The sequence below is a fragment of the Trachemys scripta genome, chromosome 23, assembly GCF_013100865.1.
Source record: "Trachemys scripta elegans isolate TJP31775 chromosome 23, CAS_Tse_1.0, whole genome shotgun sequence".
NCBI classification, from domain to species: Eukaryota; Metazoa; Chordata; order Testudines; family Emydidae; genus Trachemys; species Trachemys scripta.
Window position 1 is genome coordinate 14,653,538 of NC_048320.1, and position 14,528 is coordinate 14,668,065.

General features: G+C 65.4%; 2 protein-coding genes across 10 annotated transcripts in view; both read right to left on the reverse strand.

Annotated features, from left to right (window-relative positions):
* The window catches only part of DHX58 (DExH-box helicase 58), a 16,970-nt gene extending 15,990 nt beyond the window's left edge, over positions 1 to 980 (reverse strand). For 2 of the 8 annotated variants that reach the window (XM_034756052.1, XM_034756050.1), the window contains exon 1: positions 482 to 667. Coding sequence is in view for 1 of the 8 variants with exons in the window: in XM_034756047.1 (XP_034611938.1) it covers positions 847 to 965 (119 nt within the window). In the remaining 7 variants the exon portion in view is untranslated. Of the gene's footprint in view, positions 1 to 256; positions 460 to 481; positions 668 to 846 lie in introns of those variants that run through there. The other 6 variants (XM_034756053.1, XM_034756051.1, XM_034756047.1 and 3 more) reach the window with 5 other exon arrangements.
* A 2,020-nt stretch (positions 981 to 3,000) lies between these two features.
* KAT2A (lysine acetyltransferase 2A) lies at positions 3,001 to 13,595 on the reverse strand. 2 transcript variants are annotated; one of them, XM_034756094.1, is made up of 15 exons: positions 13,209 to 13,595; positions 12,557 to 12,738; positions 11,735 to 11,926; positions 11,293 to 11,399; positions 10,976 to 11,083; positions 10,042 to 10,178; positions 9,514 to 9,722; positions 8,999 to 9,125; positions 8,181 to 8,291; positions 7,917 to 8,060; positions 7,310 to 7,424; positions 6,640 to 6,676; positions 6,058 to 6,121; positions 5,605 to 5,689; positions 3,001 to 5,060 (listed from the first exon to the last, which is right to left on the reverse strand). In XM_034756094.1, exons 2-15 carry the CDS (start codon positions 12,676 to 12,678, stop codon positions 4,867 to 4,869), a joined length of 1,752 nt encoding a protein of 583 aa, XP_034611985.1. In that variant the 5' UTR covers positions 12,679 to 12,738; positions 13,209 to 13,595; the 3' UTR covers positions 3,001 to 4,866. The 2 variants fall into 2 exon arrangements, with proteins under 2 accessions (XP_034611985.1, XP_034611984.1); XM_034756093.1 differs by having other exon boundaries at positions 10,976 to 11,086.
* Between the last annotated feature and the right edge of the window lie 933 nt (positions 13,596 to 14,528).

Consider the following 14,528-nt stretch of genomic DNA (forward strand, 5'->3'; position numbering starts at 1 on the left):
CCCCTGCCCTGCCCTCCAACCCCTCCCCCTCTCCACCCCCTGCCCAGACCCCAATCTGACCCCTTTCCCCATTTCCCAACCCCTTCCTGGGCTTCCAACCTACACCTCTCTCCACCCCCTGCCCTGCCCCCCAATCCATTATTCCCCCTCTCCCCCCATCTTCCATCCCCTCTCCTGGCCTCATCCAATCTCCCCCACCCCCCCGCAGATAGAGACCGGTCAGGTCAGACAGAGCCTGGGCCACTGAGTCACCCACCGCCCAGCGCTGCCCCCAGCCCCGCACCGTAGAACTGGACCCGCAGGGTTAGCTCGTCTGACCCCCCAGTGCCCGTGAGCCTGGGCAGGCTGCCTGTGCCAGCCAGCGGCCCCCGGGGCACCCCCAGGCAGAGGGCAAGGGCAGGGGTGGGTGGCAGGAGCAGGTGGGCACTTCTCGTCCAGCAGCGCCCCTCTCCACCCAGAATCACCCCGCTGGCAAACGGACCCGGGCGAGTCGCCTGCTCCCCCGTGGGGAAGCTGCTGCCTCTGCCAGGGGATCTGCCCACCCCACCCGAGACCCCCAGAGCCTGAGAGCAAAACCCTTCAGGGGGTCCCAGCCAGGGGGGTCCCAGCAGCTCCGCTCTCTGGATCCTGGCCGCCCGCTTCCTGTCAGCTGCGGCTCCGGGCTGGGGTGCTGGAACTGGGGGGGCTGGAAGGGGCTGCAGCACACACACCCCCCCAGCTTGAAGTGGTTTCCATTATATCCAGGGTTTAGTTTGGCTCAATGGCTCTTAGCACCCCCCCCCACACACACACACACATTATTCCAGCCCCCCTGCGCCGGGCACGTTTAACTCCAATTACACTGACCTGGATCCGCGGCCCGAGACACGAGCCCAGCGCAGGGCTCGGCTACACCACAGTGAATCCGTGGTCGGTCGCTGCGCCGGCTGGAGTCCCCCTCGGGGATCCCTCAGCCAAGCTGTCATAGACAGAAATCGAAACTGAATCCAGTGCTAGACACAGACACCAGGGCAGCCCCACCCCGAGCTCAGCTCCCAGGCAGGGCCTGCCCCCGCTAGCCCCAGGAGCAGACGGGCCAGCACTTTCCTGGGGGGCTGGCATTAAAAAAGCAAAGTGAATGGTGGGACTCGTTAGGAAAGGGATCGATAATAAGCCAGAAAATATCATACTGCCTCTGTATAAATCCAGGGTACGCCCCCCCCCCTTCAATAGTCCGGCAGACGTGGTCGCCCCAGCTCCAAAAACAGAGTTATTGGGATTGGAAAAGGTTCAAAGAAGGGCAACAAAAATAATGAAGGGTCTGGAACGGCTGCCGTCTGAGGGGAGATTAATAAGACTGGGACTGTCCAGCTTGGAAAAGAGACGGCTAAGGGGGATATGATCGAGGGCTATAAATCCTGACTGGTGTGGAGACGGTAAATAAGGAAGTGTTGTTTACTCCTTCTCATAACACAAGAACTAGGAGTCACCCACTGAAATTAACAGGCAGCAGGTTTAAAACAAACAAAAGGAAGTATTTCCTCATGTAACACAGAGTCAACTGTAGAACTCTTTGCCAGAGGATGTTGTGAAGACCACGACTATAACAGGGTTCAAAAAGGAACTAGATAAATTCATGGAGGACAGGTCCATCAATGGCTATTAGCCAGGATGGGCAGGGATGCTGTCCCTAGCCTCTGTTTGCCAGAAGCTGGGAATGGGCGGCAGGGGATGGATCACTTGATGATTCCCTGTTCTGTTCATCCCCTCTGGGGCACCTGGCATTGGCCACGGTCGGATGACAGGACGCTGGGCTAGATGGACCTTTGTCTGACCCAGTCTGGCCCTGAATTGCAAGGAAACAAATAGCGGCAGTTTGGCTCCTGCCTCACCATTTCCCAGCCAGCCCCATGCACCAGGCCCCTGTCTTATCTCCCACTCAGGGCCACGCTCTCCACTGCTTCTCCCACCATTCTCCCGGCATTCTGCTCTCTCTCGCACACAGCTGCAACCAACCAGCCCTGGCCCCCTGCCTCTGCAAACAGGCCTGGGGGAACCTCTCAGATCCCACCACTTAGCTCCAGCCTGTGGCCCAGTGACATGGGTGGTGGCCTCCTATTGTTTCCAGCTATCACTACATGTTGGGGTATTTAATTGCTCCTCCGATGTAGCCTGAATGAAGGATACCTTGGCCCAGCCATATTGGCCCGGCTGCAGTTTAGCGGCACCCGCCAGCAGAGATCTCTGTGCACAGTCACCGGCCGCCACCTTCGTCCTTAGGCTGCTGCACTTAGCCGCTCACCACGCGCAGCGGCTGTGGGATGCAGTGGGCGGAGTTCAATTCCTAGCTCTGCTTTGGCCCTCATGTGTGACCTTGGGCAAGTCCCGTCCCCCCGGCTCGGCTTGAGACTGGGAGCTCTGGGGCAGCACCTGGCACACCAGGGCCCTGAGCTCAGCTGGGGCCGGAGCATGGTACAAGACGGGCCCAAGACTCTAGCTCCAGCTGTGCCGGGGGAAGAGGGCATGGCATTGCTGTACCCTCATCCCTCTTGGGGAGCAGCCAGCCGGGACTCGGGCTTCCACACGGCAGGCACTAACCCCACCCAGAGCGCAGCCCCGGCTGGCCTCAGCCGGTGGTACCGTTACCCCCACGCCCAGGCCTGCGTCCTAGCCCCGAGCAGCGCCACGCTGAACTCTGAGCCGCCCAGGGGCAGCAGGCACCGTAGAGCAAGTAGGGAGAGGGTTTGCTCCATGCCCTGGGCTCCCTGCTGAGTCAGGGCCGAGGGGGAGTTGCCCCCCGGCTGCGGGTGTGAGAAGGGATCACCTGGGAGGCTGCTTGCCCATCTCCAAGGCTGGCGCTCACTTCTTCCTGCTGCAGCTGGCCAGAGGTGGTGGCACTGCTGTCAGAGGAAGGGGTGACAGTCTGGCACACAGCAGCACCATGCTCATACCCAGGGGGGGCTACCCACCCACAATGCCTTGCTGCTGTGGGGCCCAGGACACCAGGAGACAGACAGGTGCTTCACTGGGGCCATGTACATTTATTTAAAAAAAATAAAAATAAAGGAAAATAAAAATGAAATGGAGAGATGGGAAGGGCCCACGGCAGCGCACGAGGGACAGGCCAGTGCATGGGGGGGAATAAGGCAACAGTGACCAGTCTGGGGGCAGAGTGGGGGAACAGGACAGCAAAATGCTTCCGCGGCCTGCCTGTTCTTCCATCCGTTCCACTGCGGGGAGAAATCTTCGCTGCCTGCGTCTAGCGCCATCAGCCAGGAGCCAGAGAACGCCACGGGCCAGGAGCTGTAGAGGCTTGTACCACAGGGAGGTGCCGATGAGCCAGAGGGGGCCTGTCGCTCTGCCAGGACTCAGGGGCCCCCTGCCAGGGAGGGGAGGCAGAAGGCTGTTCCCCGAGGGGTTGTAGGACAGGTCAGTAACCCAGCTGTGGGGCAGGGAGAAGCAGCCCCCTAATCCCCTTGCCCAGGTGACTCCAGTCAGGCCCCCGAGGAAGGAGTAGGGAGGGGGCCTGGTTTAGCCGCTCACCCCACTAACCGCTCTGTTCACCCCGGCACAACACGGGGCTCCAGCCTGGGACCCATTTCCTCTGACCCATTTCCCCCCCCCCCCCCGCACTCCCTTTTGAAATGTCCCACACAGGAGAACCCTGCCCACCCCAGGCCCTGCAGCCCAAGCCCCACTGAGATGTAGGCACCGCCCCATGGTGTGAAGAAGGGCACAGCAGTCCCGTCCCCCCCTAGCTCAGGATGGCAGCGCTGTGAGCTGGAGCTAGGAAAACCCCTGGGGCACAGAGCAGGGGGCAGACCCTGGTGCAGCACAGACGGCCCCCAACAGGAGTGACAGTGCAGGGGCTCATGCTAGCCAAATAGTTCTGCCCAGGGAGGCAGGGCTGGGGCAGGACTGACAGCCAGAGGGGACCATGCAGCGCCGGGGGCAGGAGAGGACAGAGGATCGGCTCCAGGCCGAGCTGTGGTGGGGGGGAGAGGAATGGCTGAGAGCTGATCCAGCCCCCTCCGATCATCTCCATCTAGCACAGCCTGCAGCCAAGAGCCTGACCCCAGGCACGGCCAGAGGGGGGCAGCTCCCGTCCCCGCAGTCCCCGGGCGGCAGAGGAGAACGCCGGCCCCCGTTTTACATTCATGCGGTGAGTGGCAGGGAGGGATGGGCCCTGTGGGCAGGAACAGGAGTGAAGGGAACACGGGCGGCTGCGGCAGGAGCAGTAGTCGTAGGGGAGATGCAGAGGGGCTGGACCCGGCAGCTGGGCTCTGGGGAGGGAGCAGGGACTGGGCCGCGGCCCATAAAGCAGAGACGGCCGTGTGCGGAGCCCAGGGGCGTGGGGCAGCCTTGGCCAACGCCCGCATACAGCCCCGGGCCAGAGAGACACGGTGCAGCTCGCCCGGGGTAGAGCCTGTGTTGCCCAGCTGGAATTTCAAGCCCAGCAGGTCCATGCCCCAGCTGAACGCACTGCAGAGCCAAGGGCAACCTATGGCTGCCCAGGCTCCCACCTCCAGGGCGAGGCTCCGAGTTTGGGCGGAGACACCCCAGGCTGAGTGCCACCTGGACTGGGGCAGGGGGCCCCGGTGGCTAACGCAGCCCTGGCACCAAGGGGAGAGGCCAGGGGTGAGCCAGCGTGTCCCAGGGCCCTCCCCTAGCAGCAGGAGGGGAGCTGGCCCCACACGCTGGCCGTTCAGCAGCTACCCGTGCCCCTCGCCCTGCCCCACCTGTCAGCAGCTGAGCCGGGCTCAGAGAAGCCCAAGAGCCCCTCCTGGGAGAGCGAGGCAGGACGCGATGCCTCGGCCGGGGGCTCCGGATACAAGGGGAGAGTGAGGCCAGGAGACCAGGCCGGAGCGCCAGGGTCCCCCCGAGCCCCTACTTGTCTATGAGCCCGGCCTCCTTGAGCTTGAAGTAGAAGAACTTCTCGAGGGTGTTGGCGCACTTGCAGTAGTCGCTGTCGGGTGGGTTGTACTCCCGGCAGTTGGTGATGATGCGCTGCAGGTCGGCGATGAAGAGCTTCTTGGTGACGTAGTAGCGATTCTTCAGACGCTCGGTCATGGTCTTCAGGTCTGCGGGGGGGCAGTGATCAGCGCGCGGCTGGCTAGGTCCCCCCCACACACACCTCGGGTCCCAGCGCCCTCAGCGGGGAAATGGGGGTGCAGCAAGTCAGTGACGGAGCCAGGAACAGAACCCAGGAGTCCGGGCTCCCCACCTCTGCGCTGGCCACTAGAATCCCCTGTACCCCTGTGTGACGAACTGGGACTGTTCTGACTGGGGTCTGTGAATGCTGACAGGGGAGTGTGGCTAGGATGGTCTGCATTGGGGGATGGGAGACTGACCCACGGAGAATACCTGAGCATGTAACATGAGAACCCAGGAAGGGGTTAGAGGCCAGGTGACACCTTTGCCCGGGAAACTGAACAAAGGAGAGGGCAGAACCCAGCCCCCCCCTCCAGCCACTAGATTTCACTTCCCTCCCAGAGGCGAAATAGGACCCAGGAGTCCGGTCCCCCACTGCTAATTTATACGCCACACAGCCCATGCTCACCCCACCCCCCCAGGGCGTGCGGCCCTCCCGGTGCCGCGTGGGCCTGGGGCAGATCGGCCACCTACCAATGGGGAAGCGAATGATCTCATAGTAATCGGGGGCCTCCGACTTCTTCACGGGCTCCATGAAGGGCCAGGCGCTGGGGTGGGTCTGTGGGGGGCAAGGGGCAGTCAGAGACTCACACATAGGGGACAGCTTGGACTCCCCTCCCGCGGCACAGCCAGTCCCCCTTCCAGAACCAGGCCCGGGCGGTGCGTGGCTCCTGGCCCCCACCCTGAGCACGGGGAGCTCAGACAGAGTGAGATGCCCTGGGCTCAGGGGCCACGGATCAGAACCAGCTGCTGGTCCCAGACACCCCATGGAGCTGGGAGAACCTTCCCAGAGCCCCCAGTTGGCGACCGGCTTGGGCCCAGAGGTGGAGGCTCTAATGGACCCATTGCAGCTCTCGCTACCCAGCGAGGTCTTGGCCTCCAGCAGCTCTCGGTGCCCAGAGGGAGCCGGCCCCCATGTCCCGTCACCTTGATTTGGGCCAGGAGGTTTTTCAAGGTGTTGTACAGCTGGTCTGGGTCCTTGAGCTCCTTCCTGCAAGAGAAAGGGTCAGATGAGGTCAGCACCCACCGCGTTTGTCCCCTCCCAGCACCTGTAGGTGAGCGGGCACCAAGCTCTCGTGGCTGGGCGAGCCCCTGGCCCTCCCTCCTGGGCAGCCTACTCTAGGGCACTCAGGACACGCTGCCTCCGTGCTGGGGGCAGCACCCTGCCAGGGACAGAGCCACATGAGGGATCCCCGGGGCAGCGTGACCAGCCTCAGACCACGTGTGTCATGGCTGCTCCCACACAGCTATGGCCCAGACGCCCCAAGGATGCTGCTGCCTCGAGATCTGGCAGCCTGGGAGACCCTGCTGGGATGCTGAGAATGGATTACAGCCACGTGCCATCCCTGCACTGTCTGCCAGGCCAGGGAGCCAGCAATCGCCCCTTTTGGCCTGGGCTGCTGACAGGGGTGGGATATCACACCTGCGCCGCTGCTCCCCCCGCACTCAGTACCCCGGTGAGCTCCCCGGGCCAGCGGCGACGGACGCAGGGCTGGAAACAGCACTTACCCTTTCTCCTTCCCCAGCGGCCGCCATCCCGTGTCTCCTGGAAGGCAGGAAGAGGCGTTGGCTCACATGCCATCCACCGAGCCCCAATCCCCTCCCCAAGCGCAGTCCCTGGGCAGCACTCTGCCTCCGTGACCCCCAAGCTGCTCGACCCAGCCCTCCAGAACCTGGCTGTGAGGGCCACGACCACCCCTCCGCTGCCCCCGGAACGCACTGCTCCACGGAGATGTGCCCGGACCTGTACTAGTCCAGCACAGAGCCGAGGCTGGGATGCACAGATCAGAACCACTGCAGAGCCATTCAACCCCTCTGCTCTTTCCTGATGCGCCTGCTTTTGTTACTGCATTAAGGGCGGAGCCAGCCGCTGCCCAGCCTCACCCCCCAGTACAAGGGCACCGCTCCCTGGACGTCTCAGCCCGGACCCGGACCCTTCGGATGCTGCACGCCGCAGAGGATAGCGCAGTGGCACAGCCTGGCCATGAGGTGGCAGCAGCACTGCCCGCAGCGGAGACTATTCGCAAGGTGACACCGGCTGCCTACAGGTGTGGCGGTGGTGCAGCGCACAGGCGCTAGGGACGTAGCTACCGCCGCAGGGACAGGCTCTGGGGGCAGGGGTAGCGGTCAGAGCCCTGCCCTGCTGCCGGGGCGGCAGAGGTTTGTGGCCCAAACTTACTGATCCCAGGGATGCTCTCGACGGGGATCTGCCGCACGCCCTCCTTGAAGCAGGTCAGGCCCGGGTAGACCTTGCGGATCTGCGCCTGCTTCCTCTCGATCAGCTTCTTGATGATCTGCAGTGGGAATGGCAGAGGCTAGAAGCGAGCGGGGGAAGGCCCGGCGAGGGCAGAGTCTGGCTGGCCCAGGCCCGCTCCCCTCACTCTCAAGCCTTCGCGGGGGAGCCGGGCGCAGGGCCGTGCCTGCGGGCCCTGAAGGCTGCCTTGTGCCCAGGGGCAGGGAAGCAGTGCTTGCCCAAGGCAAGCCGGAGCCAGGCAGCAGCTCCGGGTGGCTGGTTCGGGTCTGAACGGAGGCGGGTGCTGTGTCGCGGCCGGACGCTGGCCTGGAGGAACTGGACCAGGACTAGCACGCACATGGCAAAGCCGTGCTGGGAGCTGCGTGGGCCATGGAGACAGTGCCCAAGACGGGCGCTCCCACGACAGCAGCCTCCTAGGCCAGCAGCGTTGCCCCTTTCCCTGCACTAGCGTCAAGGTGATACGGCAGCGCGGGTGGGGCTGGCGCGAGGAGCCAGACTGAGCGGAGCCCCCCCCCCCCCCCCCGGGAGATACCTCCTTCTGCTTCTTGATGATGTGCGAGAGCTCTGTGTAGGGGATGCGGGGGTTGAGCTCACACTCCATCAGCGTCGCCCCTTCGTAGTCCTTGATGTAGCCCAGGTAGCGGCCCTTGGGCACTTTGATGTCCTTGGAGAAGCCCTGGAAAGGAAGGGGGGTTGTGAGAGCGAGCGACACCACGTGGGGGGGAGGGAGGAGGAGGAAGCAGGCATTAGGACTCTCCCCCAGGTGGGCGGGGGCCGGCGGCGCCGGGAGCCGGACCTGCTTCTTGAAGTAGCCGATGGCGTACTCGTCGGCGTAGGTCAGGAAGTAGAGGATGTTGTGCTTGATGTGATACTCCTTCAGGTGGTTCATCAGGTGCGTCCCGTACCCCTGGGAGGCAGACAGACAGACAGACAGACGCCCGTCAGGCAGACGCCCCGGGGCAGGCAGGGCTCAGTCTCCCAGGGAGGGGTTGTGGGGAGATGCCCCAGGACGTGTTTGGGGAACACACCCCAGCACAGCGATTGCTCGGCCACAGGAACCGCCAGCGTTAAACACGGTCCCTGGCCCAGCCCTGGGGTAAAGCATCAACTCCTGCCTCCCTCGCAGCTATCTAGGCCTGGGCTCCCCCCCAAACCTCTCTGCCAGCACCCCACAATCCCAACTCGCAGCCCCTGCTATCCCAGCCCTGTGCTCCCCCTGCTCTGCCAGCACCCCACAATCCCAACTCGCAGCCCCTGCTATCCCAGCCCTGTGCTCCCCCTGCTCTGCCGGTGCCCCTCACTCCCGACCCACAGCCCCCTGCTCACCCAGCCCTGCCCCCCCCCAGCTCTGCCGGTGCCCCTCACTCCCGACCCTTAGCCCCTGCCAGCCCAGCCCTGGGCTCCCCCCAGCTCTGCCGGTGCCCCTCACTCCCGACCCGCAGCCCCTGCCAGCCCAGCCCTGGGCTCCCCCCAGCTCTGCCGGTGCCCCTCACTCCCGACCCACAGCCCCCTGCTATCCCATCCCTAGGCTCCCCAGTCCCGACCTGCAGCTCCCCGCTGTTCTCACTCATTGCTCCCCCCTCCCCCCGAAGCGAGCTGCAGTTTTGCCTTCACCTTCACTTGCTCGTTGGAGGTGACGGCGCAGAAGACGATCTCCGTGAAGCCCTGGGTGGGGAACATCCGGAAGCAGATGCCCCCGATCACCCGGCCGTCCTTGATCAGAGCCAGGGTCTTGTGTTTGCTGCCAGGAAAGGCACAGCCAGAGTCACACAGGGGGCTGGGGGGGCCCCCACTCAATGCACTAGCCTGCCCCCCACCCCCAATGCGTCGCTGCAGCAGTAGTGGGGGAGGGGGAGGAGTTTGCAGCTCAGGCAGGAACAGACCCGACTGAGTTAATGTTATGGGGCTGGGGAGGGATCTGGGGGCCGGTGTCAGCCTGGCTCAGGGGTCCAGACCATTCCGCCCCCCCCACAGCTGCTGGGGTCACGCTGGGCCTGGGCTCTGGAGCAGCCAGGACGCAGGGACCGAACTGGGGCCGTCTATTTCCTGCGTGAGCCGGGACCGCCACGGAGCCTGAGCCCGCCCCCCGCCCGAGCCCGGCTCCCCGGAGCAGCCCCCGCCCCACGTACGGGTCGAAGACGAGGCGGGTGATGTACTCCTTGGGCATGCGGGGCAGCTGGTGGGAGAAGACGTTCTGCAGCCCCACCAGCCACATCAGGATCCGCTTGTTGGATTTCTGCGAGAGCGCGTTGCCGATGACGTGGAACTCGATGATGCCGCGTCTCTCCTCCAGCCGCGCCGTCTCGTCCCGCGCCGCGTTGGCCGACAGCAGGCTAGTCTGGGGGCGGAGCAGGGGGTGTAAGGGACAAAGCCCTGCCCACTTACCCCCGCCCCCCCCCGGCCCACTGACGCCCAGCCAGGAGCCAGCCTAGGGGAATATTTAGAGGCCAAGCTGCCCAGGGCAAGCCCGGACCCTCCCACCCAGCATGGCGCCGGATTGCTCCTTGGCGGCTGCCAATCCCGCCCCCTCCCTCACAACAGTCATGCCAGACCCCCGCACGGGGTCAGAGCAGGCGCCAGCCGAGGTCTGGCACAGCCGCTCCTACGGTCGCCAGCAACCCTGGCCCAGCCCATCCCCGCCGCTCCCTGCCCCCTACCTCCGGGCCCAGCATGGCGGCCGGGTCCGTGATGGTCAGCATCACCTCGTTGACCAGTTCCATGGGGATGTCGCCCATGACCCGGATCCGCTTGGCATCCTCCAGCGTCAGGCTCTCGGGCAGCTTCCGCTTCTCGCCTGCTCGGGCAGCAGAGGATGGTCACGCTGGCAGGGCCACAGGCCACTCGCTTCCCTGCATCTCCCGCCCCACGGGGCTCAGGACGCCGCCTCCCGCCGAGCCACAGGGCAAGGGAGTCAGCAGCCGCCGCACCCGAACCCTGCCGCAGCAGCCAGTGCGCGGCAGGGCTGGGGCCCACGGGAACCGGTGCTGCTGGGGCGTGAGCACGGCTGGGAGGCCTTGCTGTCACCCCGCAGGGGCCAGGCCGACCGGGTGCTCCATGGCTTCCTGCGTGGCGCTGCCGGCCAGGGAAGCGGGCACGGCAACCCCGTCCCGTCCCAGGCAGTCTAGGCTCGGGGGGCGGGTGACAGACGAGGATCTAAAAGTTGTTCTTTCGTTTCCCTTGTGACTGACAGGTGCCAGGGTTACAGGGAACAGCGGGCGCAGGCTGATCCCGAGCTGGCTCACGACGATCCACTCGGGCATCCACATGTATCACGAGGGCAGAACCTGTCTGCTCATGGCAGCGCCCCCCTCCCACCCCCCACAGACCCGTCCCCCGACCTCCCTCCCCCAGCCCACACTTGAGACCCGAGCAACCCCATGGACTCTCAAGGGTTAACCGCGGATCACCCTGGGCTGGCAGTGCTTTGCCCCTTTGGCTCCAGGGGAGGTGGTGCTGGCCAGAGGCTGACCCCTCAGGCACTAGCCCCCGGCCAGTCCCAGAGGCGTTGGGGCCATAAAGGTTTGTGCCGCCCAGCAGGGCCCCAGGGCCATCTCAGCCCCTCCGCGCACCCACAGCTGGGGCTGGCATTACCTGGCACGGGCTCGGCCGTGCTGGCGTCCAGGCTCATGGAGGACAAAGAGCTGCTGCCGAGTTTCTTGCTGAACATCGGGGTGCTGGGCACGGCCACGGTGCTGACGGCTGCTGGGAACGAGAACGGAACCTTTCACTAGCCGAACCCGCTCGCCCACAGCCTCCCGCCCCAGGGTCGGTGCCCACGTGGCCCTGGACAGGACGCGTTTGCACTGGCCCTCTGCAGCCCAGACCACCGGGCCGTGCCAAGCCAAGCCCCCGCTTGCAACGGAGCTCAATTGCTCCCGGGGCGCTCGAGCATTTTCCCAGCCAAGTACCTGGGCGTGGGACCAGCTGGGCGCCTTCCGCGGCCGGCATGGTGAAATCAGATTCCCAGATGGGCGAGTTCTCCCCGTAGATCTCCTCTTCCAGCATCGACAGAAACCTGGGCAGGACGGGCGACAGGGCAAGTTAGCCAGCAGCAGGCAGGCTAGTGTCACGGCCGCATTAGAGCTGCCAACCATGAGCAGCATTGGGGGGGGGGCCCCACACGTGGCAACCCAGATTAACGGGCAGGTACCCCATGGGGAGGAGTCTCACCCAGTGAGCAGGGCCCGGGGACCTGGCATGCAGAGACCAGACATGACCCACCCATCACAGCCACCTCTGGGTTCGCCAGGGCCAGCGAGAACGCAGCTAACCCCTGCCAGCCCCACGCCCCGGGAGCCAGCCCCACGCCCCGGGAGCCAGCCCCACGCCCCGGGAGCCAGCCCCACCTACTTGGGGAAATGGGTGAGGATGAGCGTCCGCTTCTCCGGCACCAGCTTGTCCTTCTCCACCCGGAACTTCTCCAGCAGCTGCCGGCGGGTGACGGTGAAAATGGACTTGAGCAGGCTGCGCCCGAAGACGTGGGTGGTCTCGTAGCGGGGGAGGCTGTCGCAGCTCTGGGGCACGTGGCAGTAACACAGCCAGCTGGGGGAGAAAGGGGGCACACTCCCAGGGACTGGACGCCGGTACCAGCGCCCCCAAGGGGCTGGCGTTAGGACTGGGGTGCAAAGCGCAGCAGCTGCATCCTGTCGGGAATGGAGGGGCAATGGGGGCAGAGAGGCAGCGGCTGGGGTAGTCGAGATAGGGGACCTGTCCCAGCGGAGTGCGGAGCACAGAGACGCCGTCTCTCCAAGCCGGCCGGGGCAAGGCACGCTGGCTTCATGGCACTGAACCATCACGAGTACCCACAAGCCCACCCGCCGGGCCGGCCCAGGGGCAAGCTGTGCGCCATACTGAGCCGCGGGGGGCAGAGCCAGCTGCAGGCAGCACTCCGGGGACACGGCAGGTGCTGTGCTTACGAGCGGCCGGCTCAGGATCTCCAGGGCTCGTCGCCGGGAATACAGCAGGGAGTGCGGTGAGGGAGATCAGGACCAGCACGTGGCAGCTCAGGAGAGGAGGGCGAGACCAGACCTCCCCACTGGGGATGTGAAGTGAGGGGAGCCGTGGTCAGAGCTCCCCCAGACTTGGGGGCAGGGCACAAGCTAAAGCCCCGTTAGCAAAGCATGCAACGAACGGTCGACGGGGTCTGCACCGGCCCCTCTCCCCAGCGCTCACCGGGTGTAGTTGACTTTGTAGGTGGCCACGTCGTCGTTCTGCGAGCGCTGCCGGAACTGGGAGGGCGTCTCCAGCTTCCAGTAGTTGAGACAGAGCAGGAACATCTTGGAGAGCTCGTACATGGTCTGCCGCTCCTTGGGGGGCAGGTGGCTGAACTTGTACTGGACGAAGTTGAAGACTCCCTGTGGGGGCAGGGTGCCGGCGGAGCGTCAGGGGCTTTGTCACACAGCAGCCGACGCAGGGCCAGCTCTGCGCATGAACACGGGGCAGGGGGAGCTGCACGAGGCGAGGTGAACGCAGCTGAGGAGTTGCAGGAGGTGTGGGATGGAGCAGCCGAGACCCGCGTTCAGTTATGGATCAGGCGTAGCGGGACGAGTATTCCCAGGTGATTTATCAACACTACGAGATCATCACTGACCGGTTTGGTCAACCGGCGAGACCCAGGGCTGGGACCAAGGGGCGGCGGCAGAGCCCAGACCGGAATACTGGGAGCACAGGAGGCTCTCCAAGGGCTGCGGCTCAGAGAAGCACTGGCCCAAGCCTGGAGACGCGACACTGGACAAGACAGAGCCTGGTCTGACCCCGCCTGGCAATTCCTGACCTGTCCCTCAAACTTCACCAGAGCCCTCCCCGCCCCTGCCCTCCGACTTACGAAGATCTCCCACTTCAGGGTGAGGGCAGGAGACCAGTCACCTCCACGAGAAACAAACGCGCCCAGCACTGGCCCCCGGGGATGGATTTCCTCGGACCAGCGCTAACACGCGGCTTGGTTTGCTACCGAGGCACCCAGATGTACAGTGACGTGTCCGTGTCAGACCCTGGGTGGATAACAAGTCAGCCAGTTGCAGGGAACGTCTCCGAGTTATACAAGGATTATTCGGGCAGGGGGAAGAGACACCAGGAAGCTAAAAGCCACACGGTCAGGCTTGAAAGAGGGTCATTGGAAGACACCAGCACCTCTCCCCCCGCTGGGGGCGTCCAGGCAGACACGTTAGCTCGGGGCCAGCTGCATGTTACAGCAGAGGGCGTACCAGTCTTTGGGTCACCGTGACAATGGACGGCTGCTNGCCAGGGACCCCTGCTATTGACCCTACCCCCCAGGTGCAGAAGGGGGTCACGCAGGGCAGCTGGCCTGGGGCTGAGGTCACGGATCCCTGTTATCGATACCTCTCCCCCACACAGACACACCCCACACGCAGTTCTGCTACTACCCAGAGCCTCGGGGGGGGGGGGGGGGAAAGAAAAAAGGGGGGGGGGGGGTGGCAGCTTCCTCCGGAGGGAACCCGGTCCTAGGGGAGGGGTCCCTCTAAGCCCGGCCCAGAGAGTCCAACCCTATTGTCCAGTAGGACCCCAGGCCTGCCTGGCGCCCCCAGCCCAGCCCCGGGGCGCAGGCGCCCGCCCCCCCCCGCCCCGCCCAGCCCCGGGGCGCTGGCGACCCCCCCCGCCCCCCCCCGCCCCCGGGGGGCGGGAGCCCCGCTCGCCCCCCAGCCCCGCCCGGCCCCGGGCCCCCCGGCTGCGCGGCGGAGACTCACGGCTGCCATCGAAGCGCGAGGCGATGGTGTCCAGGAACGTGTTCTGCGGGGCCAGCAACCCCTTCATCACCGGCATGGCCCCGCCGCCCGCCCGCTCCCCGGCCCGGCCCGCGGGCTGCAGCTCGGGCAGCGGGGCTCCGGCGGCAGGTGCAGCCCGTGCGCCGCCCCGCTCCGCCCCCCGCTAATCCCGGCCGGGCTGCTCGGCGCGGCCCCGCCCCGGGGGACCCTGCGGGCGCGGAGGAAAACCTGAGCCCGGGGATGTGCCGGGGGGGACCCTGCGCCCAGGGACAGTGCGGGGGGGGACCCTGACAGTGCGAGGGGAGGATGGCTCTGAACCCAAGGACAGTGCGGGGAGGGGGACCCTGCACCCAGGGACAGTGCGGGGGGGATGGCTCTGAACCCAGGGACAGTGCGAGGGGGGGACCAGGCACCCAGGGACA